This window comes from Drosophila tropicalis, unplaced genomic scaffold (genome assembly GCF_018151085.1).
Source record: "Drosophila tropicalis isolate 14030-0801.00 unplaced genomic scaffold, ASM1815108v1 contig_845, whole genome shotgun sequence".
Lineage (NCBI taxonomy): Eukaryota > Metazoa > Arthropoda > Insecta > Diptera > Drosophilidae > Drosophila > Drosophila tropicalis.
Window position 1 is genome coordinate 580362 of NW_027173338.1, and position 26519 is coordinate 606880.

At 41.2% G+C, this 26519-nt stretch overlaps 1 protein-coding gene across 1 annotated transcript; it reads left to right on the plus strand.

Annotated features, from left to right (window-relative positions):
• Positions 1–15415: 15415 nt before the first annotated feature.
• LOC137581410 (uncharacterized) lies at positions 15416–24987 on the plus strand. Its single transcript, XM_068295636.1, has 2 exons — positions 15416–15863; positions 23703–24987. Exon 2 carries the CDS (start codon positions 23961–23963, stop codon positions 24624–24626), a length of 666 nt encoding a protein of 221 aa, XP_068151737.1. The 5' UTR covers positions 15416–15863; positions 23703–23960; the 3' UTR covers positions 24627–24987.
• The last annotated feature ends 1532 nt before the right edge of the window (positions 24988–26519 follow it).

Sequence of the window (26519 nt, forward strand, 5' to 3'; positions counted from 1 at the left end):
TTCAAGCAATGAGTTGTAGAAGAAACAAAAGCGTATAAGAAAAAATGCATTCGACATATACAAGTCATTCGAAGAGCGACTAGTCCGAGTCTCATAGGTACCTTTGGTAGTCATTGGACATTCGGCAGCCCACGGGTTCCTTTTCACTCTCCCCTTCCTATCCTGGCACAAAGTAAAATGTGCCGACCTGTAATTTGCCTGTAATACGGCGTCGCAATAAACTCAATTTGCGCTGACCGATAAAATAAAACTCGAGTGTCGGGAGAGAATGAAGAAGAAAAAGACAAGAACTTTATACTGACAATACAGTGAGCAGTCAACAGACAGCGGTTTCCTCCTCCGAATAGTTGTTATGTTTATGTGAATTGGCCTGTAGGGTGCTAAAAGCGCTTGAGTCCAGGTCATAGACATATGCCTACTGAAAAATATTTAACTTACATTGTGTCCGAGGAGTTTGCTGGTTGCTAGTGTCGAGGCGTTAAGTAAGAGGCCAGTAACTTGCTGTCATTTGGTCTATTCGCCAAAACAATTTATGCATATACATACAAATATTTTTTTTTCTGGCCGCGATCATAACTCTTAATTAGCGGCAGCATGGAAACCTTGTCAACTTGTTGATTGACAAGTCTTTTAGGGTTTCGGCAATCATTAAAACAAAACAAAAACCAAAAAAAAAACATAAAAAATTGTGCGTAGGCACAGCAAAAGCAAGTGAAAGGTGTGTCATTTGAAATTCTCATACCATTGAGAAAGAGAAACGGAATTCATTAACTGAAAATCGACAGAATTGAAAGTATTGTAACTCTATATGTCAGGGATTTTAGTGTATATCCTCTCCTCTCTGTTTGGATCAGATAAATCTAATGCCGAAAGTGATTCAGTCATACCACCTACATACGTACATACATTCAGGCATGAACTGACAAAACTCTGATCGATTGCCCTCAAAATAATTTTGAGGCTAATATTATTTTGTTTTTTTATGAAATGTTATAAATAAAACACTTTTATGATATTGAAAGGACAACAACAAGTTTTTTTTTTTGTTTCTGCATATCTTTAGCTTATTGTTTGAATCAATTGAATTGAATGCGCATTCAATCGTTCGACCATCAATCATAATTTTCAACGATCAACAGTTTTGTACGTAAACGTTTTCATGTAAAGTCTTAAATATTTTCACACCTTATAAACAATGTGCAGTCACGATCGCGTTGTAGGAGTCCGGGTCTGGATAATGTGGCTATTGTGTTCTTTTTTTTTCTAGCCCAATACAATTGCCCGTTGCCAAGCGACAGTCGAACATGGTTGCCTTTTGGCCCTCTTTTTTCTCTCCTCTTCTTCTATTCCCCCTCTTGATTTTCTTTCTAACGAATTATGACACGCGCATTGGTATGATGGATGAATGTTACGATTTTATTATCATAATAATAATAATAATAATATACAAATAATAATACATACTAGAAAAAGCCCACAATGTGGATGAGTCAGTGAATATTTGTTGGAAAATCTTTCATCTGGAAGGGCAAGGGAAACTAACCTTTGCCTTTGGTCTTTGACATTGAAACGACTACTGAGTGACAACTTCATTAATATTATTCAAGTTATCAGTTAGGCATGCATATAGAGAGAAATTAGCAAACTGACCGATCACGAATCCGGCCAGCACTTGACAGTGGGTGACAAGTGTGTTGGCTTATGAATTTTGACAGCCAAACAAGTTGTACATTTCAAAATCGAATTACACTTTAAACATAAATTTAGAGCAACTTTTGATAAAGTTAGTAGAACAACTTAACAAGCAACGTTTATCAGAGGAATAGTGTGGAAAATCAAATAATTTTATATATTTTAGATGGATTTACTACAAGTATAGAGTAAATACTACTACTACTAAACTACTTTAAGCTCCGAAACATATATTTTGAAGAAAAAAGTTAAATGTATACATATGTAAATACCAACTAACTTTAAATGTGCGTTATTTAGTTACTCATGGTTTAATGGCTTTACATACGATTCTTTGAAACTTTCAGATTTCTCTGAGAAATATGTATAAATTTGAATGAAAAATTTTTGCTATGAATTGAATCGGATTAAAACGACTTCAAATGAATCAGTGAGCTAACGAAAAACTCAGTCGCACATCATTTAAACCGAAGAAAACGAATTGATTGAGTATAAATGTGGGTGATTGAGTTACATTCTACGATAAAATTATTGGGCTTATATGATTCAAGATGTCTTGAATAAAATATATACACAAAATGCGTAAATTCTAGTTTTTTGGAATAAATTAAATATTATAAAATTTTCTAAAGTATTTAATCGGTTTGACAATTTATTCATTTCCATTATCTAAGTTATGTATGTTGTGATTTTTAGCAAGTAAATAAGTATATTCATATTCACTTATTTCTCTGAAAGCTTACATCATTACACATTTAATTCAATTCGTTTCGAACCTATTCATTTGAAAGAGATTTGAGTTGGAATTGCTGCAGAAATCTGAGATCGGAGACTGAGATCAATTTTTTCCCATTTAAGGGATATGAGCGACCAACAAACACACAATTGTTGTGAAAAATATTCAAATTATTCACTTAACAAATATATTTATTCATTTTATTGATAATTTTTAATAGAAGAGAAAATATTAATGTGTACATATATATATATACATAAACTCAAATTGAAATTTTTAAATTGATTTTATTTGTGAAGTTTCTTTGAGTGTATAACGATTTAATGATTAATAAATTTCAATTTGAATAACTGCATATTTGTAGAGTGAATAAATTTAAATGATAGTTTCATGTATGCTAATTAAGAAACTGGCATTGCATTGAGAAGAGATGTCATGATATACTTAGATGTGATTTATCAGCAAAACAACTTGCCAGTTCAATGACACAAAAGGTTGTCCCCCCGATTGCCCCAGCCCCGCCTCCAACCTCAACCAGTTGCGGACAGATGACACCTACACCCAGGGCGGTAGCTTCGAATTTAAGCAGCTTCCAAAGTTGTCAGCGCAAAATAAGACAAATGTTCAAAAGAACCCCAGAAAAAAAGCAAAGAAACAAAACGAAAAAGAACCCACAAAAAGCCAACTCAAAATCAAAGTAAACGAATGAAATCATATCTCTCGCATCGCTGTGTGGTCCACAATTAAAGATGCAACCATCGGCGGAGGGTCTGGGAGGAGGATTCGCCTCCGTCTGCCACCAATGTGCGAATGATGCGTGAATTTGGATGCGAAAGCCAAATGTTTCTATGCCATAGCAAGCGTTGACTGATGAGCGTGCGTGAGGCACAGGCCGGGAGCATTAATTGGAGTTACTCGAAAGATGGACGGAGCCACAGATGGGTGCAGAGTCTTTGACTCTGAGGCTACGATATGCCAGAGCAACAGAGGACTGGCGCATATTTTATCGCTATTGAAGCGTTTGGCGTTAATTAAGACAAAATCAGACGACACTTTTGTCACATTGCCGAGCGGAGAGCAGAATCCTCGATGATCCCCTTACCTTTTTCGAATGTGCCGCATCACTACCCACTGGCCGTGATTAATTGTGCCTTGTGCTGGCTGCCAAGTGTTTTGCATTTTATTCGCTTTCGCTCTTGCCCCCTTCCTCCTCCTCAACAGAAAGAAAATGAAAAATTATTCAAGAAAATCTGGCGAAATAAAATGTCGTCGGCGACATTTTGCAAAAAGTTCTATTTTTCCCACTCGCACACACATATGTCTGCGCATTTACTTATAAATATATTGCTGGGTATTTACACATAAATATGTTTGTGTGCAGATTGTAAATTTTAATAACTAATACCTAGTACTTTTGAGGCTGAAAGTATATGCGGAAGTGCATCCTGAACGTCACCTTCTGAAGCAGTCAATTTAGTCTAACATTTTGAAATGAGAGATTCTAATTCTAAGTTAGAATCTTTAGACTGATGTGTTTTCCTTATGAACGGAATAGGTTGTCTCTAGAAATATTTTGGGTAAGTGAAAGTGGATCAATTCTTCCCTGTATGGTTTTTTATATCAAGAAATTGAAATTTCTTGACTTCAGAAAAGAAGAATTCATTTTTGGAGAGATTGTATTCATACTACATAATTGGTTACTCTAATAAATTGAAAATTAAGCATCCGTAACCTATAATACCTCAGATACTGCAGACTTATATAGCAACCATCATAGCTTATTTGACTTGAGACTAAAAATGCAATGGGACTTTAACGCGTTAATAGATATTTTCAAATTTTTGTTAACAGAGGTTTTCAAAGAACTTAAACGGAATCCCTTAAAATAAAGGGTATACTTGCATCGGTCTAACAAGATGCGAGATAGATCAAAGGAAATGCCTTACTTGATGTAGTTGTCTACTTGTTGTTGTCGTTGTCACATCAACACATTGCTATCGACACCAAGCAACAAAAAACAAAAAGGGAAAAGATAGAAAACTACAAAGACAAACAGTATTAGCAAACGGAAAATCAACTAATTAGTTTGCTTTTAATTATAGGCAAAACTTGCACCCAAAGAGAAACAGTTGAAACCGCAAAAGCTTGACCAGGTATTGTAGAGGGTCAAGAAAACTTGGCAACCGCAAATGATTGACAGCCATGTCGGAAATGGGTCTTAGTACTCAGTATGTAGTATGTACATTTGTGACATGTCAGTGCAATAACAATAACTGCTCAAGACAGCCCAAAAGTAACACATTCGCCAAAGGACAGGACATACAGGCATCATGAGGACTTTGGTAATGGAAATGGACATGTATACAGGAGGGAGCAGAACTAACTTGGCTTGTTAGCACACGACACAAACAAGCCTGTGGTCAACGAATGGCCGAGCAGCTGGCCAAAAGATGACTTGCTGTTTACCTACCTCTCTCTCTCTTTTTCTCTTTGGTCGACCTGATGCATTTGCTGGTCGTCAGCATCCTTTGGTAATTGTCGTGTCAATTTTGGGTAGTTCGACTTGGACTTGCTCTTGGCGTCTATGTCAAAATTTTAAACATTGATTATCTGGAGACATATTCAGCAATTAGCAAATCAACTGGGCTGTGGCTTTTGTCTAGGGAGGAAGGATCTCTCCATGTCCATATCCATAAATGACAATTACCAAATGTGTCAAAAGCATTTGCCCTGTCTGTTTCTAGCAATTTTGTTAACTTTTAATATGACAGCAGATGGACACGGCAAATGTTTTATAACAGTTTAAGAAACTTGTCTCATTCCAATTTGCATTTTCTGAAGTCACTTTTCAGTCCGAGACGGTTAACTGGCAAATGACAGTGAAAGAGAGAGAACGAGAGCTGCAGGATAATAAACAGACAGACCCCTCTTCCTACTTCCTACTCATTCCATTCATCCCAAAGGACATGTTTAACGGTTCAATTTTACACATCATTTAATTGAAAACAAGTTAGCTGCGCGAGTTTTGACTTTTTTCGTTGGGTTTTCATTTAAATTTATGCAAAACATGGCACACAAAGGAAGTGATTTATGGCACCCGCCCTGTCATGAACCTTTCCACTTGACAAGATTCCAGTTTACTGATCTCAAACTAAGGAAAGCAACAAAGTGTTAACAACAACTAGGACAAACAACAACAGGGATGACACAATAGAAACAAAGTGTCCATGTGTGTATATAATTTACGAAAGTATTTCTAATTTCATTTGGAAGATTAATCCTTGATCAGTTTATCAAAATAATTAACACATATCTGTTTTAAATTTTACAAAATGTTCTATTTTAATGAAATATCCTTTTTCTTTTGACTCTTTTTTGAATCCAAAGACTTTGAAGAAAATATGTGACTGAAACATTTGAGTTAAAAACCAGACTTAACTCATCACAATCCATGGGAAAAAGATGTAAGTATCTGGATGTGTGTTTTGTTGTTTGTAATGTTGTATTTAAAACTTACAATGATATCGTGTTGAAGGTTTTTTTTCAATTAATGTACCTTAAATGATGAAATTTCCATTGATATAGATACATATATTATTTATGTATGTATATAATAAGTAAATCCAGCTGTCTGGATTGCATGCGAAACGTAAAGGAAATACTTGAAGCAACTAAATACAAATCAGCAAGTTGGAATGTGTTGAAAGCTGCCGCCAGTTCTGGCCTCTTCGTCTTTTACTTCTTGATATTTCCCAGTGGCACAGTTCCAGTTTTAGCCACATACAAATGCGAGAGTGTGAGTGAGTGTGTATGTGTGTATGTACATATTTAGATTGCATTGACAACTGAAGCGTTATCATGGGGCATGCAATTTACTCATCATCACAGATCGAAAAGTGATAGCGGACATGTTACTTTTTAATTGACGCGAAGATGAGCCAAAATGAAATATTACTGCAACTAATATGAGTTGCCGCTTGTGCGGCAATTACCAAGCCGACTTTGGTCGAACTTTTGTCCCATGGCCACAAATGGCGGCCAAAAAGGAGGAGAATGGTGCAGAAGGAAGATGGCAACTGCCAGTGCATTGGTGCACTGCAGCAGGCAGACCGAACTCGAGTGGCTATGTTGAAAGACAATAATGCTTAATAATGAGCTGTAAAGTTTATTAATTGCCAACCGCGAACTGCATGGCGTTAGGGGTACTCGCACAACGCTGGGAAAGGTGCAACTAATGAGCCATTTGCGTGTTGTCAATTTTCATATTATTTGCAGAAGAGACACACACACACACACACACTCACACACACTCAAACATTAAAACTAAATTATTAAAATTTTTCGCAAATGCAACTGACAGACAGGCATATGTTTCATCCTTTCAGTCCACAGATGTCAAAGTTCGTCGCCCCCACATGGTAATGCAATTAATTATAAATGACAAAAGCCTTTCCACAAATGATATATATGTACTTTCAAATACTATACCAAAATCGAATTCGTCTTTTACAATATTATTTATGGTTTAACAATCAATTTGTAGAGCTCTCAAGGACTTTTGAGTTTCATTTTTATTTAAATTTAGTTTATAGAATTAATAAAAAATAAACGTTTAAGAAGAAAACGAATGAAAAAGTTCTTTAAGGCTATGACAGATGAGGCTAGTGTTTCAGGAATTTGATAAAAAAAAATCGACTGTCCTTTCCGGTCACAAAAGGTATGTAGGTCACCAAAGGTGAGGGGCCAAGTTTTCTTATAAGCAGACATAAATTTTATAAATTGTTATAACACAACGAAAACTTCAGCGCTAAAACTAGTTGAGAACTCTAACCGAATGAAGAGAAAAAACTACACAGCTTACAACCTAGGAGTTCAAAAAGGATAACAAGAGTATTACTCATTAAGATTTAACATTTGGTCAGTCAGTACTTTTAAAAAGCTATATTCTTTCAGCTGATACTAAAACTAAGTTCAAAATTGTTTGTATTTCTCAATACTCCAAGATTTTAGTAATATTTAACGTTCGTGTTAGCAAATTCGAAAATTAACCTTTCCCATGCTCTCTACACTTAAATTATTATGTGAACACTATTTATTGATCCTAAAAATGTTTCCGTAGTTAGTTTAGTTACTTTGGAAATAACAATTATGTAATGTATTTGATTTCAGCTTCCCTTTACATTGTCAACACATTTTTAGATACATGAAAATGTCTGCATCTAATACCAATTGACTAAAAGTCACGTTAAAACACAAAAAGCACGTTAGTTAAGATTGAGCACGAATTTTGTAGGCCAAAGCACTTAAAGTTTCGAATGACTTTAAGCCCAATAACTATGGAAGGTTGTGTTTAGTAGGTTGCCCTACTGAAACTGATTTCAAACTTGACTGATTTTAACAAGCAGCAAGTCAAAAATCATTGAAGCATATATGGCGATTTACCCCGTTAATGAGACCATAGATAACAACGAAAATAAACTGTCAACTTGGCCAAACAAGCCAAGTTCGCTGATTAAGTCTCAACCCTCGAGAACAAAAGGATGCCGCCCCTTTTTTCCCCCTCCCTCTCTCACTCGCACTCTCTGTCTTTGAGTTAATGTTAACCCTTCAGTTTATCGAATGGCAAGAACGACAAAAAAGGCCAAATAAACTACCTAAGAGCCGACAGAACGAAACAAAAATGTATTCACGAATGGAAAAAGGGGTAAAATGTGCGAAATATCACAACTTGGCACTCGCGGCATCAGAGCAGGGCAACATCGACCCGGTTACGCCGGATTAACAACCCCTTCAGCCAGCCTATATATATATATATATCTTGTGTTCGCTGCAATGAGAGCAATTTATAAAATTGTTACGCCAAATAAATTAAAATTTCATGTTAAAGTATTGGGCGTGAAATTAAGCTTAACAAAAAGGGAGCAAGAGCACAGGATTTTCCCCCGATTTAAGCCCACAAATACTATTTTAAGTAGGCATTAATAATGCCTAGAAGTCAAACGATTTGGCAATATCTTTTGAATTAAGCCCAAATTTGCCAACCACAGAGTTCAAAATTGATATAAGAAGTTATTTTTAAGAAGTTTTATTATCTAAAATAATGGGAATTTGTTGCTTATGTATCTGAGTTTAAGACCAGCAAACAAGTGATTAACTATCATTCAAATAATTAGCCAGTGGAAAACTCACTCACACAATAACTTCTATTTGCTGCATTTCGCTCTTCCATGAGTAATTTCTCTGTGAGAATCATTTTGGAACCCTCTTGAGAAACTTGCAGAGTTTTCACTGTACATTGATTTTTAATTTTTTAATACATGTGTAACAAATAAAACGTTGAACTTAATCATTTTTAAAATTTGTGATTTAATCTTTAAATATTTTTACTCTCAACACTTCATTGTCTCATTTAAAAGTGAATTTTTATATCTAATTGCAAATGCTAATATATTTTTTAAAGTCACAAAATGTAAATATATATTTTGTTTTTTGATGATGATGAAATAATAAAGCAAATTGCGTTTGAAGATTTTTCCAATGCTTACAACTGCAAGCAACTAAAGATTTAATTTAACATAAATTTATTCATTAGACTTAAGGAAGTCTTTACTGAACTTTACCGAAAGGAACTTGCAGACATTTTTGTTTCGGTTAACAAAATGTCAAAATAAAATCTCATATACATCGGTGTTCACTAAAGTCCTTCATTAAAAACAGAGCAAAACACATTTTAAGTAAGATAAGATAAGAAATATCATGTGCACAACAAAATACGAGTTAGATCTAATTGGTAAAGCTATTACCAAAAACACTGGCAGAGTTTACCTATTAGGTCCAGATTATAAAGACCAATCCTTATCTTCAATGGTAAAACTAGTTAAATGAAACAACTAAATCAAACTTTAAAACCAGGAAACTCCTAAAGTATTAGTTGGTTTAGTGTGTGTTCAGTATGTGCTTTAAATTCCTTTAATTTCTAACGCTTGTAAGACGGAAATAGCGATTTGCAATGGTAACTCAATCATTTTTGCTTCTTCGTTCTACTCTACCATATGTTTATGGAACTTATACCCAAAAAGGAAGTATTCCATGCGATAGTTAAATAAGGACTTTAACACCAAAAAGAATATAAAATCTTGTTATATTGAACCATAATTACTTTCTAAAATCAATATAAGCATCCTCATATTCTATCATTTCATATACGAAATAGGAAAGTAATAGAAAAGTAATTAGATGAAGTAAACACTTTTAACGAAACCAATCATTTTTAAATTCTTTTTGTTCCCTTAGCTAAGACCAAGCCAAGTGGAAACTTGAAATTGAAAAGTTAAGCAATATCGTATGGATCTCAGAATTTTCCAAAGCAATGAGGAGTCGATTTTGTTTGTGGCTCAAGTTCGCTTAGAAATGCCAAAGTAACAAATAACAAAAATGAAAACTAAAAACTGAAAGCAGGCAACAAAAATCACAGATTTTCTCACCTCACCAGTTGGTGGTTGTTACCTTTTGTGGTGGGCGTGTTCGCTGTTGAACATTCTGTCGGCATAGGTAGACACAGGCAACAACAGGCAGCAGCAACATCGGCGGCATCGTTTCTTGTTCATATTCTTTTTTTATTTTGTTGTTTTCTTCCTTTAGTTGTTGTTTTTGTTTTCACTACAGCAACATTTAACTCGTCTGTTTTTGTTGTTGTTGTTGTTGTTGTTGCTGCTGCTGTTGGTCTGACATGTGAGAATTTGCCGTAAATCAACCTGTTGCTGTTGTTGCTGTTGTTGTTGTTGCTGATGTTGCCGCACACGTTTTTCGGCGGCCACTTGGCTTATGAAGTGCCACAGAGAAACAGGTTAATCGATTTTAAATCGGTTTTGATGTTGTTTTGATCGCAGTTTCAAGAATGTATGTGTGTCTGTGTGTGTGAGTGTGTGTGTGTGTCTTTTTCCTGCCGTGTTGTTCTAGTTTTCCACTAGTTTTTTTCTTCATTTTGACGTTTGAACTTGATTACAGGTGATTTTAATAATGATGTGCTTGCCCCATGCATATGAAATGATCGCTAAAGACAGTTCATTAAGTTCGTACTGGCAAGTTGACGGGCAGTCACAGAAATTATCGCCATCGGTTATTCTGGATATCCTTGATTTCGCTTTGAATTAATAGACTGTTGAAATATAATGTACATTCATCTGTGGTCTAGCAACTTGACAGAATGGTTATCGGTCTTGGGTGATTAAAGACTGCAGCATTGTGAAATAATCTTCCTCTTCTTATTTGACGGCTATTAAACGGTTTTCAGTTTCCTTCAATTTCTTCTCTTTTTCCCCACATGGACAGAAAAATCAGAAAAGGTAAACATAAAACTATAGTTTTGACATTTTACAATCGAAATCGAGTATTATATCCACATAGACATATTGGAATCTAGACAATCTTTTGTCATATTAATTTTAGACCAAGGTGCTACCCGTTTTTTGATTGCAACACTCTTTTTTCTATAATTTGCACAGAGTCCTATCTTAGTTTAATGAAAACATATCATTTTTTGAACCTTTTTTCCTATATTTGTCCACTTGAAATGCAGCATCATTTTATGTCACCATTTTATGCCTTAAGAACTCAATTAGATTCAGTTTTCAGTTTAAGTTTAAAATAGTTTTACTTCAAGAAACAAAGTTGCCATTAAAGGATCCCTAAACCTTTGGTTTGAACGATTGCTTATTGTTCCTTTTGAATGCGATGAAGTAAGCTAAATGCGCATTCCAACTAGAAGATGATAATTATTTGGTTCAGCTCCCAAAAGTATGCCAAGATTCACTAACAATCGCTCACTATCTATGTATCCAATAAGTTTTTGAGCTCTAAATCCTTCACCTACTAGGTTTATCCTGAATTTTAATGCTACTAAAATAAGATTTTATCTGTCCTAATACCTAATTTGTTTGCATAATTTAATTAGTAGCCACTTTAAATTACTTGAGTCGATCACTATTACAATGAATTGTGATGGAAAGTACAAGTGACACCCTCATTCCACACACACACACATACATATTGCCTACATACAACATCATTTTCCGCAACATTTCAAACAAAACTCGTAAAACAACAACAACAAAAAGCAAGAGAAATAATAAAGTGCAAGTAGCAAAGAATAAAGTAAAACTAAAAGAGTGTTGGATGTGGAGGGCGGGAATGGGTGAGTCTGGGTAATGCTTAATGGGAACTGAATGGGGAAAAACGGGAGCTCCAAGCGAGATGATTTATTTGCGAACTCGTCTGTTTTGGTTCCATTTCAATGCGAATGACAAACGCGACGATGACGATGCGCTGCAATGAAGTTGGCAGTGAAGCACTGAAAAGTGCAGTAATTGCAGCCAGTAGCTAAAAGGGAACTGCCAGTGGGCAAATCTTCGCACTGACTTGGAGCTGGCACCACTTGGAGCTGGGGAGCAGGAAGTACGCGCCTGCGGATCAGATCACTTTACAGCGATCTGGCTCGAGCTTCAACTCGGCCAGCCTCATGTCAAATGATGAATTACAAGCGGAAAAGAGACATTTCGCTTGGCAGTCAGCGAGAATTCAAGAAACTGTGTGGCAGGCTCAAGTGTTTCTTTCTCTTCATTGCCCACTGACAGAAGTGCTTCTAGTTGTAGACACACACACTGAGAGAGTCGAATACACACATACTAATTACCTAGTTAAACTGTCAAATTGACAGATGACAGTTTTGTCTGCCCAATGGCAAGCAACACTTTGCCTGTCACTCACAAAGAGGAAGAAAAGAAATACTGGCCTGATTTTAGCTCTTTTGCATATTTGCAACATTTTTATTTGTCATACGCATAAATATTGCAAGTGCTTGACTGCCTGCCCATTGCCGTCAAACGGCTGTCATAAGCCCAAGCCCAAGAGAAGAGAGGACGCCAACAAAAATCATAATTAGCCGACGACGAGACCTTCCCAGAAAATGCCACCCTACGTTCTGTTGTCGCAAATTTGCACTTTGATGCCAGCCACCGACACCAACCACAACCACGACACCAACAGTCGATGCTCTTCAGGATCAGAGACGCAGCCAGACAATGGCGAGATTTCTAGCCGACAAGTGCGCTATTTGAGTATTAATTATGGAAACGTGTGAACAATTTTAATTGGGTGCAAGGCAGCGACCGTCTAACCAAGGCAATTCAAATTTCAATTACATTTCAACATTTTTCACTCTTTTTGCTTTTCCATACATACAAATTTCTGTTGGCCACCGCTCGACATGTAATTGCGCGATTTTCTACCAACAATTAAATTGTCATAGAGATGACGAAGCATTATGACGGCGCAATTAAAGCTGTCAGATTTGACAGCATTACTACATCGAAACATGCAGTTTATGATGAGGTTTTCAAGTGAAATACAGTCAGTCAGTGAAGAGTTGTTGCAATTTTTCAAACGATCCAAATATCAGACCACCCACCCAAAATGCAATCAATAATTTTGAGCTAACTCCATCCGTAATCTTACCGTTTCTATACAAAGTAAAAGGATAAAGGATTTCGATAATGGGCAATAAATCAAATTAATGTGATTTGGTCATTATTTCAAACCATTGCCTTTCTTAACGTTCTTTTCTTTAAATAGTTTAGTCTTCTAATGGCTTTCTTATGATGAAGAGCTCGAAGATTTTTTTTTATGGCTTTCGAAAAAAAAAAACAAACATTATTTTGTGGCGTTATGTTGAGAATTCGACTCAAAGGCTTAAGAGGAAAAAATATTAACAGATTTTTGTTTGCCTATGCCTAACACTCGTCTGTAGTCTTATGTAATTAGTATTGTTGGTATTGAGATAAAGTTTAACAAATTGTGCTATAAATTTACTGTACAAAAGAGAACTAACTATCAAGACATTCGTAATGTAATGTAATTTTGTTACTGCAAAAACCACAAGGAAACATAGCTTTAACGAAATGATTCAGAATTCGTAGGAGAAACTGATCTTAAATTTACTTTAGACTAGAGCTGGATGAGAAAAGATGAAAAAAAAACACTTTTAATTGGTTTGGGTTTGCAGAAGGAGTGGAATCCTTGAAGTAATGTTTTCTTTATGCTATACAACAACTGATCATTCATGCAGGATCACAAGAACATATGACAATTTAAAATAAACATTGAAACTACCTAAGCTACCTAAAAACAAACTAGTTCAACATTAAAATTCAAATACATACACGAAAAACAAAGACAAGGACAAATTTTAAACTATCATTCCTAAAATTTAACAATCACAATTGTGAAGAGACTAAAGTATAAGGGGCTACTACTTTAGGGGTCAACTTCTTTAGTTATTGAAAATTTATGAAAATTGCCAAAAATGCAACAGTGTTGCCAGGTTTGTATGCGATTCGCAGTCACTGTTTGCTTATGTTTCTCTTTATGCCTTCTTTTTTCAAGCTGGTATTTATGGCCAGACATTAATAAGCTGTCAACACTTGCGTTAGACCCAAAATATGTAGGTACGATCGATTGTTACCTTAAATCGTGTTGGGATGGAAAAAAAAGAACAAGAATATAAAAAGTCCAGAGGTCCAAATCGAAAGGTTGTTTTCAATTTCACTTAACAAACTGCATACAAGTCGAACGCTAATGAAGGCTCATAATTTTTAACCAGCCCCAACACAATTTGACAGTTTTATATGCGCTTTTAATGCCAGAGCGTTATTCTTGTTCTTTCCACCATTGAACCTCGTAGTCTGGCCAAAAAGGATATATGAGTAAGCTGCTTTGGCTTTCTTGCTGCTGCTTCTGCGTCGTACACTGGTTTCATTTGATGGCCCTGCTGCTGCTGTTGTGGCTGGCTTGGGTCAGGTAGAGGCTTTGCCTTACCCTCGTTTGTATTTTGATCGATCGTTCGACATGCAAAAAAGGCCAACTGCAAAAGAAACTTCAGTCTACGTTTTTTATTATTAATTTTTTGTTTGACTTTTGCTTTATGGCGTGTTCATTGTGGCACCACAGTCAAAATGTCAGAGACTCCTTCGAAGAGTCGTAGCAGTTCTCCTCTTCCTCATTGTTCAGGCTCGCAGCAGGTGGTTTTCAATGTGGTCGACGTTGCGTCTGCCTGATTCGTATTGAAAAATGCTTTCATATTGACTTTTTCGCAACGAGAAGATGTTGAGGTAACCGTTAATGCTTAACGCTCACCATTGACACCCACGCCATCAGGAATCCCGAGATGGCAGGAGCAAATGGCAAATGGCCACGAAATACAGCATAATAATTGTTGTTGTTGTTGTTGTTGTTAATCCAGATAGCTGACCCACACCCATAGCCACACCCTTTATGTTAATCATAATAAAAACATCAACGTGAAAATTTACAAGCCGCCCCAGGTAATCAGGTTACATACTTTTATATACATGTATAAGCCAAGTGCGTGCATAAGCCCAGATCCAAGACAAAAAAAAAAGAAGAAATGTTAGCCGAAGAATTGCTCTTTCTAGGCGTTGTTGTTGTTGTAGCCACTTAAATGCAACAATTTTATTTGTTACAGCAACGCATGCAACAACTTGAACTTGAGGAATGTTTATGTACTTACACTTAGAGAAACAAAATCCAATGAGACAGATATCACCAGGATGTTGAAGGACGTAAGAAGAAAAATTTGCTGGGCAGGGACATAAAGAAAGTAGATATACATATCTGGGGTACCTATGTAGACATCTCTGAAGTACCCATGCTTAAATGATCCTGCTAAGGAAAGGGTTATCAAAATTTCCAGATTTCTTGGAAAATAGTTTCTTTATATAAGAATAATGATTCATCGATTGATATTAGAGTTTAGACTCTTGCAATGGCCATATCTTCAAACTAAAGTAAAAAACTAAACTAAAACTCGTTAGGGATTACTACTTCAATATCACTTTTGTGTAATCGATAGAAAAATTTAGCCATAGACGCACTGAAAGTATATTTTCATAGAATAAAAAATTTCATAATTGTTCACGCCACCGGGTGAACAGCAGTGAGCGGCGAAGAGCAGTGAGCGGTGAGGAGTGAGGAGGGTTTTTTGATCCTCGGCGTCTACGGTCACACCAGGAGGAGTGACTTGATTTTTTCCAATGGGCACCGCCATGACTAAGAATCGAGCCTTTCACCCGAACACCCGTTCTCTTGCATTTTTTTACGATTTGTTAATCACTTTCAACCCGAACCATTTCCGTGTGTGCCGGTTTACCTGTGAATATTATATAAATAATAAAACCTACATTTAGTTAACCGAAGTTTCTCGTGCGTTTTAATTCACCACTCGCTCACCACAAACTGAAGAAATTGGCACCCGCCAACTCCTTGTATTTCATTTGGATCCTTCCGCCCCCCCACGAACATTGGTCCTTCGAGCCGGATATCCTTCCGCTCCTCCAGCTTGCATCGGCGGAATTCCTGATAAGTACAAAATTTCATTATTCATTTCATTTACATACTACTAAAAGTGTGAGGTTTTCCCGCTTCTCCATAGCGACCTACACACTTTTACATATTGTATGTACATACCTGACCTGTTCCAAGGTTTCATGGTAGTTCCTAATCCTTAGCGTGATTGTCCAACGTTCTCATTTTACATTCCACGATTATCCATTTTCATTTATGTTTTTTTTTCCTCGCACTTGTCCAAATCCACCTTTTTTACATATGCATTCACATGTACATGTAATTTCCACAGCTGTTTGCCAAATCCGCGTAAAAGTTTAAAAAAAAAAAAAAAAAATTATTAAAGTGTTATAAAAAATAGGGAAAAATAAAAATCAAAGTGTTCACCGCGTTTTCTTATGTGTTGGAATAATAATCTTTAATGCCGAACTTATTTCCACACGCGCGTATCTACGTACATACATACATCGTCACCTGTTGATGTACGCGCATATGTACATACATATCCATATACATACAATCCCTTCGCACATTTACCACGACACAAAAGGCAAAAAAAATATTCTTTTTTTTTTAAATAGCACTTCACGTATGCACCGCGATTTCTTGCGCGTTCGAATTAGGTGCGAAATTAATTTCCTCACGCGCGTCTTTGGATACCGGTGCACTTGCTTACATACGTACATACATACATATGTATATGCTTACATAGTCATACATTGCACATACATATGTACATATCCACAACGCATAATACATTTCGGTGTCGCGCATTGATTTAACACAACCCCACATCCAATTAAATTACAATTACTTACGTTTTTTTTGTTGTTGTGAACAACGCGTGTGCATACATATCTATACTCACCTGTGTACTTATGCATGTACGTACACACATAGATCAAAGCATCTGTCCATATGCATTGATCGGTTGTTTTATTTGCGCACAACACTCGCTTGTTTTTCCGCACAACACTTGTTCTTGGTTTTTCCGCACAACCACAAAAAAAAAAATTATTCACATACATAATTAAACAACAAAATCAAAAACCAAATATATAAACAGCGGCCGACAGCTGTTTTCGGAGTAGTGGTGACACGTGAGTCGAGTCGTGATATCGATAGGCGGCTCAAGCGCGCCAAATTTAAATCACATTATTTCCGATTCTCTTTTTTCGCCTAATTATATATCCGCCCATATTTATAAAACAATACATATATATTTTTCCAGCATTATCGTGCCCACATTTATATATCCGTCCATATTTATAAATCATTTATATAATTTTTCCGGCCAACTTTTTGCGCTCACATATATATATCCGTCCATATTTATAAATTATATATATAATTTTTTCGGCCAGTATTTTGCGCTCATATATATATCCGCCCATATTTATAAATAAATACATATATATTTTTTCCAGCACTATCGGGCCCATATTTATATATCCGTCCATATTTATAAATTATATATATAATTTTTTCGGCCAGTATTTTGCGCTCATATATATATCCGCCCATATTTATAAATAAACACATATAAATTTTTTCCAGCACTATCGGGCCCATATTTATATATCCGTTCATATTTAAAAACTATATATATATTTTTTCCGGCCAGTATTTTGCGCTCAATATATATCCGCCCATATTTATAAATAAACACATATAAATTTTTTCCAGCACTATCGGGCCCATATTTATATATCCGTTCAGCTTTAAAAACTATATATATATTTTTTCCGGCCAGCCTTTTGCGCTCATATATATATCCGCCCATATTTCTAAATAAATACATATATATATATTTTTTCCAGCACTATCGGGCCCATATTTATATCTCCGTCCATATTTATAAATTATATATACAATTTTTTCCGGCCATTATTCTGCGCACACATATATATCCAGATCCAGATTTATATAAAAACGTATTTTCCTTTTATCCTATACATCTTTGTTTATATATTTCATCCGTGTTTTGTTTTATACGTACTCCCATCGGTAATTTTCAATCCGCATTCGTGCGTTCGTATATTATTCCGCATCTATCCCCATTAAAGAGGCTTCGTTTCCGAGCCACACGCGAGAAAATTCTCCCGCAATCCTGCGGTGCACAGTGAGGAAGTTCTTGCGTCCCCATACAGTCCACTTCTCACTTCCAAAACAAAAAAAAAGGGACGCGCACAAACGCGGTGTTCGTCGGTAAGCTCGTCCCCTGAGTATGTCCACGGAGCCGTCCAAGACTGCGCCGAAGTCCAACAGTCTTTCGTCTCCCTCTGCAACTCCGGAGAAGGTTCGGCCTCCGACAACTCCGGTGACCGTGAAGCGTACGGATATTTCGCGCAAGTTCTCGTCAGTTCGCAGCCGCAGCGAATCCCCAAGGTCCCGTCCGTCTTCGTCCAGCTTACCTGAGGGTCGCAGATTCTCGGTTAAAGACTCGAGGGAACACCAAGGTCGTTCCAAGCTTTCAACTCAGACCCAGATTCCGCACGTTGTTGTGACGCACTGTTCTGACGCTCCCGTCACCCGATCCGTATCACAACAGCGTAGAGAACACTCCAGAATGTCCCTTTCCGATTTCGTTATAGCGTGCGACGCATTGACTCTGTTTGAAGCTCGCGAGAGTGAAGCTCTAACTTCTGAAGTGCCCTTGTTTTCCATTAAAATGCACTTAGAGCAGCTCAAATCCCTTTGGTCAACTGTCGAGATGGAATACTCCCGTTGTCACAAGGCCTTGACAATCCAAGCCGACGAGGAAAGCTTGGCAAACATAAGCCACATCAAGGCGAAGCACGAATCCGCTTACGCGGCATATGTGCGATGCGGGACGTTGTTCGGAGAACGCATCGAACAGCTCTCGGTACAGATGACGACTCTTAGGCGTCAGCCAACCGCTCCGTCGGGGCCACCGGGGCATAGAGTTCCTCCGTGTGAGGTAGAGACATTTGATGGCGACAGCCTAGCATGGCCCACATTCCGCGATTTGTTCGCCGCCATTTATATCGCCAATCCGTATTTGTCACAAGTGGAGAAGCTCTATCACTTGAACGCCAAGACGCGAGGGGAAGCGAGAACCATCGTGGCTAAGTCCCCCCTGACGAATGAGGGTTTCCAGGCCGCGTGGGAGAACCTCACCGCACGGTACGAAAACAGCCGTCTGCTGGTCATGACTCAAGCCAGACAACTCCTTCAGATTCCCGCGGTGGCACAAGAGTCGGGCAAATCCTTGCGAGAGCTGCAGACCGCGTTTCAAGGGTGTCTTACCGCACTTGAGCGTTCGGGTGTTAGTACTGAGAATTGGGATGTCCTACTTATCGCCATCTGCACTAGTAAATTGCCGAAGGCCACAATCCTCCTGTGGGAGCAATCAGTGCCCAATAAGACTGTCGTCTCAACGTGGTCCGATTTGAACCAATTTCTTACCGATCGGTATCGGGTCCTGGATGCCACCGACGAACATAAGTCGGCCCCAAGTGTCCAAGCCATCCCCATTGGCCCCCGCAAATCCTCTGCAACGATGAAAGTCCAAGCGTTTCCAGCGAAAGCTCAGCTCAAATCGGCGTCTTGCAAGCTGTGCCATCGGGAAAATCACCCAATACGGCTCTGCCCTAGTTTCCTTGATATGCCTGTTCAGAGGCGGCTGGAAACCATTAGACAGCAGGGACTTTGTCTGAACTGTTTTGCCCGCGGTCATCAAGTGAAGGGCTGCTCCAGTGCGCATAATTGCCATACCTGCAAGGAACGTCATCATACGCTGTTGCATCCTAGTGATGTGTCCGTGCCCTCGCCATCCGCTGCGCAAGTCCCACCATCCAGCGTCACAGAGCGCCCGTCCGCGAGCGACCAGCTCACAAATGCTCAAAGTTATTTTGCATCTACCCCAGGCAGAGGCCTTTTAGGCACTGCGATTGTCACTCTGCACCATCGTGGTGTGGATCATCATATTCGGGCGTTGATCGACTCGGGAGCCGATTCAACTTTTCTCTCCGAACGCGTCTTCAGCATGGTCCAGCCCCCCTTCTACCCAGTAGACGCCGCGGTTACTGGCATGGGCCAGAGTGATGGAGGCTGCGCCGACAAGGTGTGTCTGCTAATGCTGTCTCCCCCGTGTGACAGATTGAACAAGATTGAGGTCTCCGCCCTGGTCGTATCCAAATTGTCAGGGGCCATTCCAACAGCTCCATTCCTTAATACGGTTCCGACGCAGTGCCTCGATCGCCCCCTGGCTGACCCGTACTACAACAAGCCCGCGCCTATTGACATGATCATCGGTGTAGACCTGTTTCCCCACATCCTCGGAGAACGGATCAAAAAGGATATTGGTGATTTTGTCGGGCTAGAAACCATCTTTGGATGGGTTCTGTGTGGGGCTATCACTCCTGACCCCCCGGTGTCTAGATCCGTTTTCGCGGCACAGACGCGAGTTAGTCCCGAAGCAAAGCTTGATGTACTCCTCACCAAGTTTTGGGAGGTGGAAGACCTTCCCGCAAAGCCGGAAAAGGAGGATGACGCATTCTGCGAGCGGAACTTCCAGGAGACCACCCAAAGGGGAAAGGACGGCCGATATGTTGTGTCCCTACCGTTCAAAGGTCCGAATAGCGTTGACTTGGGCCACTCAAGACCGATCGCGCTGGCTCAATTCCTGCGGAATGAGGCACGCCTTCTCAAGGATCCGGTTCTAAAAACGCAGTACGATGCCATTATTCAAGAATATGAGGAATTGGGTCATATGATTCGGGTGACGCCGCCTCAAGATGGGAAAAACTTCTATCTCCCCCATCATGCGGTGTTTAAGCCCGATAGCACCACCACTAAGGTACGCGTGGTATTTAACGCGTCGAGCCCCTCCACACAAGGCGTCAGCCTCAACGATGTCTTGCACACCGGTCCTACTCTTCAGGCCGACCTCACGCTTCAGGTACTGAAATGGCGGTTCTTTCAATTCGTTTTCAATGCCGACATAACGCAGATGTATCGACAAATCCGAGTCGATCCCAGGCATACCCCCTTTCAGCGGATCCTCTACCGAGACCGCTGCGGCAATATTCAGGATTACGAGTTACAAACTGTCACGTTTGGGGTTAACTGCGCGCCATTCTTGGCGATCCGAGTCCTTTTACAACTGGCACAAGACGTGCAAACGATGTATCCTCAGGCGAGCGAAATCCTTCGGAACTACATGTATGTTGATGATGTCCTTGCCGGCGCTCACACTGAAGCCGACGCTCGTCTCGCCATACGAGAGCTTCAAGCGGTCCTCCAATCTGCGGGATTCCCGCTTCGGAAGTGGACTTCCAATAAGAAGGAAGTACTTCAAGCCATTCCGAGAGAGCACCTGCTGCGAGAGGACTTTCTCGAGCTGGAAGACGCGAGCACCGCAAAAACCTTGGGTATTCGATGGCAAGCTGCTGAGGACGTCTTCTTCTTCACCACAGCGGACCCCCCCTTGAAGGAGTCGATCTCCAAGAGGCAGGTTCTGTCTCATATCGCTAAGCTCTTCGACCCCGCTGGGTGGCTAGCCCCATTTGTCATCCGAGCGAAGATATTCATGCAGCAAATCTGGCTTACCGAACTGGGCTGGGATGATGCTCTGCCGCCTCTCCTGCTGCAGCAATGGCATGAATTCCTGCAGGATTACCCAGGCCTCAGTCGACTCCGCATTCCCCGTTGGCTAAACACCAGCGATAAGCTCTCGTGGGAGCTTCATGGCTTCTGTGACGCGTCACAGAAAGCGTATGGAGCGGCCCTATATGTGCGGGTTCGGTACGGCAATCAAGTAGACGTCCATTTATTAACGGCTAAGACCCGTGTAGCTCCAGTCAAAACAGTCTCGCTGCCTCGGCTAGAGTTGTGCGGAGCGGTTCTGCTAGCCGATCTCTGGGCGTCGATCGTTCCTGAACTTCCAATCCGACCTGCAACCTCCCAGTTTTGGACCGACTCTACCATCGTGTTGGCTTGGCTCAATAAACCTCCGTGCAGTTGGTCCACCTTCGTGGCCAATCGCGTATCCAGGATCTCCGAAAGCACTAGTGGCCAAAGCTGGTCACATGTGCGCTCCGAGGACAACCCCGCGGATCTGGCGAGCCGTGGAGTCTCCGCGGCCGAGCTATCGGCCAGCAGCCTCTGGTGGCATGGGCCGGACTGGCTCCAGAGAGCCCCCGAGTATTGGCCAACTCCCCATAACGAACTCCCAGACACCCAGCTGGAGCAACGGGTCCAGTGCCACACCACCGCGACCACGCTACTCGAGGACGTCAGCGAACGGTTCTCGAATTATGGTAGGGCTCTACGAGTCATCGCGTACATCCTACGCTTCGCCACCAAGAGGATTTCGACGCCTTCCACGGTTCGCCTCACCAATGACGAACTTCTTTCCGCCGAGCGCGCCTTGATTCGGACCTCTCAGCGGCGGGAATACCTCGCGGAGATACGGGCCCTGGGCGAAGGGCGACCCCTGCCATCATCCAGCACTCTACTCAATCTGAACCCATTTCTCGACCAGCATGGGTTACTCCGCTCCTGCGGACGACTCCGGGCCGCTGAGTCCCTCCGATATGATGAACGTCACCCTATTCTCCTCCCATATAGTACTCATTTCACTCGCCTGCTTGTCGCATTCGCCCACCGCATCACGTTGCATGGCGGCAATCAACTGATGGTGCGGTATTTGCGCACCAAATTCTGGATCCCACGGATAAAGAACATGGTAAAGTCCCACATCAAGGGGTGCAAGGTCTGCATCGTTCATCGTCGACGACTACAGACCCAGATGATGGGTGATCTCCCTCGAGAACGCATCACGTATTCCAGGCCCTTCACCCACACGGGCATTGATTTCGCAGGGCCGTTCGAGATCAAAAATTACACCGGGCGTGCGTGTCTCATAACTAAGGGTTATGTCTGCGTCTTTGTGTGTTTCAGCACGAAGGCAATCCATCTCGAGGCTACCTCCGACCTCACCACTGAAAGATTTCTGGCAGCCTTCTCTCGGTTTGTCGCACGGAGACAATGTCCACAGCGCATTTACTCCGACAACGGCAAAACCTTCGTAGGGGCCTCAAAGGCGCTCGAAAAAGATTTCCTGAACGCCACCAAGCTTGAAATAATGAAGGCATTCCCCCCAGCACATCCTATCCTGGCAGTTCATTCCGCCAAGCGCGCCCCACATGGGAGGACTGTGGGAAGCAGGGGTCAAAAGTTTTAAGACCCTGTTTTACAAGTCCTCGTCCACTGTCAAATACACCTTCGAGGAACTTTCCACTCTCCTGTGTAGGATCGAAGCGTGCCTAAACTCCAGGCCAATCTCTCCCATGAGTGAGGACCCAGAGGATCTACTGGCCCTAAGCCCGGGACATTTCCTGATTGGAGGACCACTCTTAGCCATTGCGGAACCGGAAATTCTGGTCGAGCCTATGTCGCTGATCAACCGATGGCAGCGACTAAAGGCAATCCAGCAGGCTTTCTGCCGCCGCTGGAAGAGTGAGTACCTCAAGGAGCTTCACAAACGGAACAAGTGGAAATCACCGACTCGCAGCATCCAGACCGGCGACCTCGTGATCGTGTCCGAAGATCATCTCCCCTCCAACGAGTGGCGCTTAGGGCGAATTGAGCGCACTCTGCCCGGGGCTGACGGCCTCGTCCGAGTGGCTGATGTCACCACCGCGCGTGGGTCTATCCGAAGACCCGTAGCGAAGCTCATTCTGTTGCAAGACAGCAGGAGTCCTGAGTCTAAAACCTTATCGTGACTCCTAATCCCTCTATGTTTCCTCCGAATGTCCTCGTCTCCGTGCATGTTTCTCGTTCCCGTGCATAGACTAATCCACTCCCCCATACGTAATTTCTTTCGTTACAGTTCATTCAGCTCGCCCTTTCATAGCGACATGGCCCCCACGCGTCTGCCGCACCACCGCAGCAAACGAGCTCCACAGGGCACGAACGTGTACCGATGCCGGGTCTGTCGGGGGGTTCATGCACTCCGGCAGTGTCAGCGCTTCCTAAACCTCCGAGGGGAAAAGCGGCTTCGGGCGGTGCTCATCAATAAATATTGTCCCAATTGCTTGGCCCACGAGCATTCATCCGACGCGTGTCGGACTCGCCATGGTTGCCGACGATGCGGGCAAAGGCACCATACCCTGCTCCACATGGCCGACCAACCGCCGAGACGACGTGCCTCCGCCCGGCGTCGCAGCCGATCACCCCCTCCAGTCGTGCTGCACCCCCGCTACAACCCCGTTCCCGATCATCGTCCGACCGCTCCGCTTCCCCAGAAGGCGCACCCGAGATTTCGTTATCCTCCCTGCTCCACGCCAGGACGACGACTGTCCTGCCCACCGCAGTCCTACGGTTGGGCAATGGCTCGAAATCCTTCGAGACCCGCGTCCTTCTTGATGCGTGTGCGGCTGAGAGCCGCATCAATCTCTCCTTTGCCCGGTCCCTGGGGTTAGCTGTGACCACGGTCGGGGTCGACCAAGCCTGTACGGCCGTCCTCGAGTCGAGGTCCGACAAGACGTTCCGACGGAACGTTATATTCCGGGTCGAAGAGGACTTGCTCATCCGCACTCCCATCCGGGAAGTGGCGGCGCCGGTCCGAGAGAAGTTCGCAACCCTGATCCTGGCCGACCCCTACTTCTATCGGCCGGCGTCGGTATCCGTGGTGCTCGGGGCAGACCTCTATCCTGAGGTCATCCAACCAGGCTGTGTGCCCGGTCATAGCGGTACTCCCGCAGCCCAGAGCACCGTGTTCGGATGGGTCGTCTCCGGCTCCTGTGGGATCTAGGCGCTCCAGGACGTTGCCGTCCCCCATCCTTTATATGTCCAGGGTGACAATTGCAACATGTTGCAAGGGGGGCGGTATGTTCACGCCACCGGGTGAACAGCAGTGAGCGGCGAAGAGCAGTGAGCGGTGAGGAGTGAGGAGGGTTTTTTGATCCTCGGCGTCTACGGTCACACCAGGAGGAGTGACTTGATTTTTTCCAATGGGCACCGCCATGACTAAGAATCGAGCCTTTCACCCGAACACCCGTTCTCTTGCATTTTTTTACGATTTGTTAATCACTTTCAACCCGAACCATTTCCGTGTGTGCCGGTTTACCTGTGAATATTATATAAATAATAAAACCTACATTTAGTTAACCGAAGTTTCTCGTGCGTTTTAATTCACCACTCGCTCACCACAAACTGAAGAAATTGGCACCCGCCAACTCCTTGTATTTCATTTGGATCCTTCCGCCCCCCCACGAACAATAATATTTGTTGAAGACATTTTGTGACTAAAGACATCCGGAATTTGTCAAAACCTTTTCAAAATATTGATATTTTGGGGAACTTCTTTCGAACTCCATTCCTGGATCAGCATAACATCTTTAAATACAACAAAGAAAGGAAAACGTTATACATTTTTGACTGTACATTTCCTTAAATTGATGAAATCGAAGTACATCGTGGTTTTGACTGGTCATTCCTTCATGCTATGTGACTTGTATCGACAATTATATACACTTTTTATGTTCCATAAATACATTGATCTAATGTTACTTGAGTTCTTTGAATCGGGTTTTTTTTGCAGTGTAGTTTTTTCTTTGCTTTTTTTGTGTTTTTTCAGTAGGATCATTCCATTCATCCGCTATGCCTTGTTTCTGTCGTTTCGTCAGTTCGTCTGTCAGAAATTGCCAACATGCCAGAGATTACCAACTGTCAGTTGAATGTCATGCCAATGGAACATGCCGTCAACTGAAGTGTTGAACTAATTTAACAGCTGTTGAAAAAAACAAAAGAAAAAGCACAAAAAACAAAAGAAGGAAAACCAGCAAAATGATGCATGCCACCAAAGTCTATACATACTCTACCCAGGCGTATGGGTAATAAAAGAAGGAAACAGAAAGCAGAAATGTTAAAATTGAAATTGAAATGAAAATGCACAATGCAAAAACAAGCAAGAGAAGGAAAAAAATTCAACATATATGTATGTATATATATATAATTTTAAGTGCATGGCAATTAAAATACTTGCTCACAGTGTACGGCAATATGATTGCAACACAATTAGCTGCACATTAAATATATACGATAATTAAGCCGCAAAGAGAAGAGATGATCTGTGAGGGGAAAGATATCGAGGGGAGCAGGAGGCAAGGTGATGATGACCAACGGGCAATGGCAATGCCAACAGCAGCAGCAGCAGCAGCCCACGCCTTGGTGTGGTAGTCAAATGAAATCAGCTCGACGACGTCTTGGCCATGGCGTTGATGTATGCCGATCGTCGGCCTCTCGCCCAGTTGCTCAGTCTCAGCGTTGATCGTCGTGTAATTAGAAAATGTTGTGCATAATTGGAATTGTAAATGAGCTAAGCTAGTGGCAGCAGCAGCAGCGGCAACATCTCAGGAAGTGAGCAATCTTGACCAACGCTTTCCATTTGGCTACTCCAAGTCCAAGACCAAGTCCACTTTTGATGCCACCTTCGTGTTTGCGTTGTTTCAAATGTAAATTATACAATATAATAATATTTTTTGTTTCTTTTACTCCTCTCTCTGTCTTTATCTTCTACACTTTTGTTCAGTTTGTTAGGTTTGCGCGCTTTGCTGATTTTTATCTGCAGTTACAAAAATTTTGTTGTCTGCATTGATGTTTTGCTGTATGTAAACGTTGATTTTAATGATGTGCCATGCCCCTC

Coding starts and splice junctions, on each gene's coding strand:
- LOC137581410 (XM_068295636.1), top strand. CDS start 23,961: ATGCGGGCAAAGGCACCATACCCTGCTCCACATGGCCGACCAACCGCC.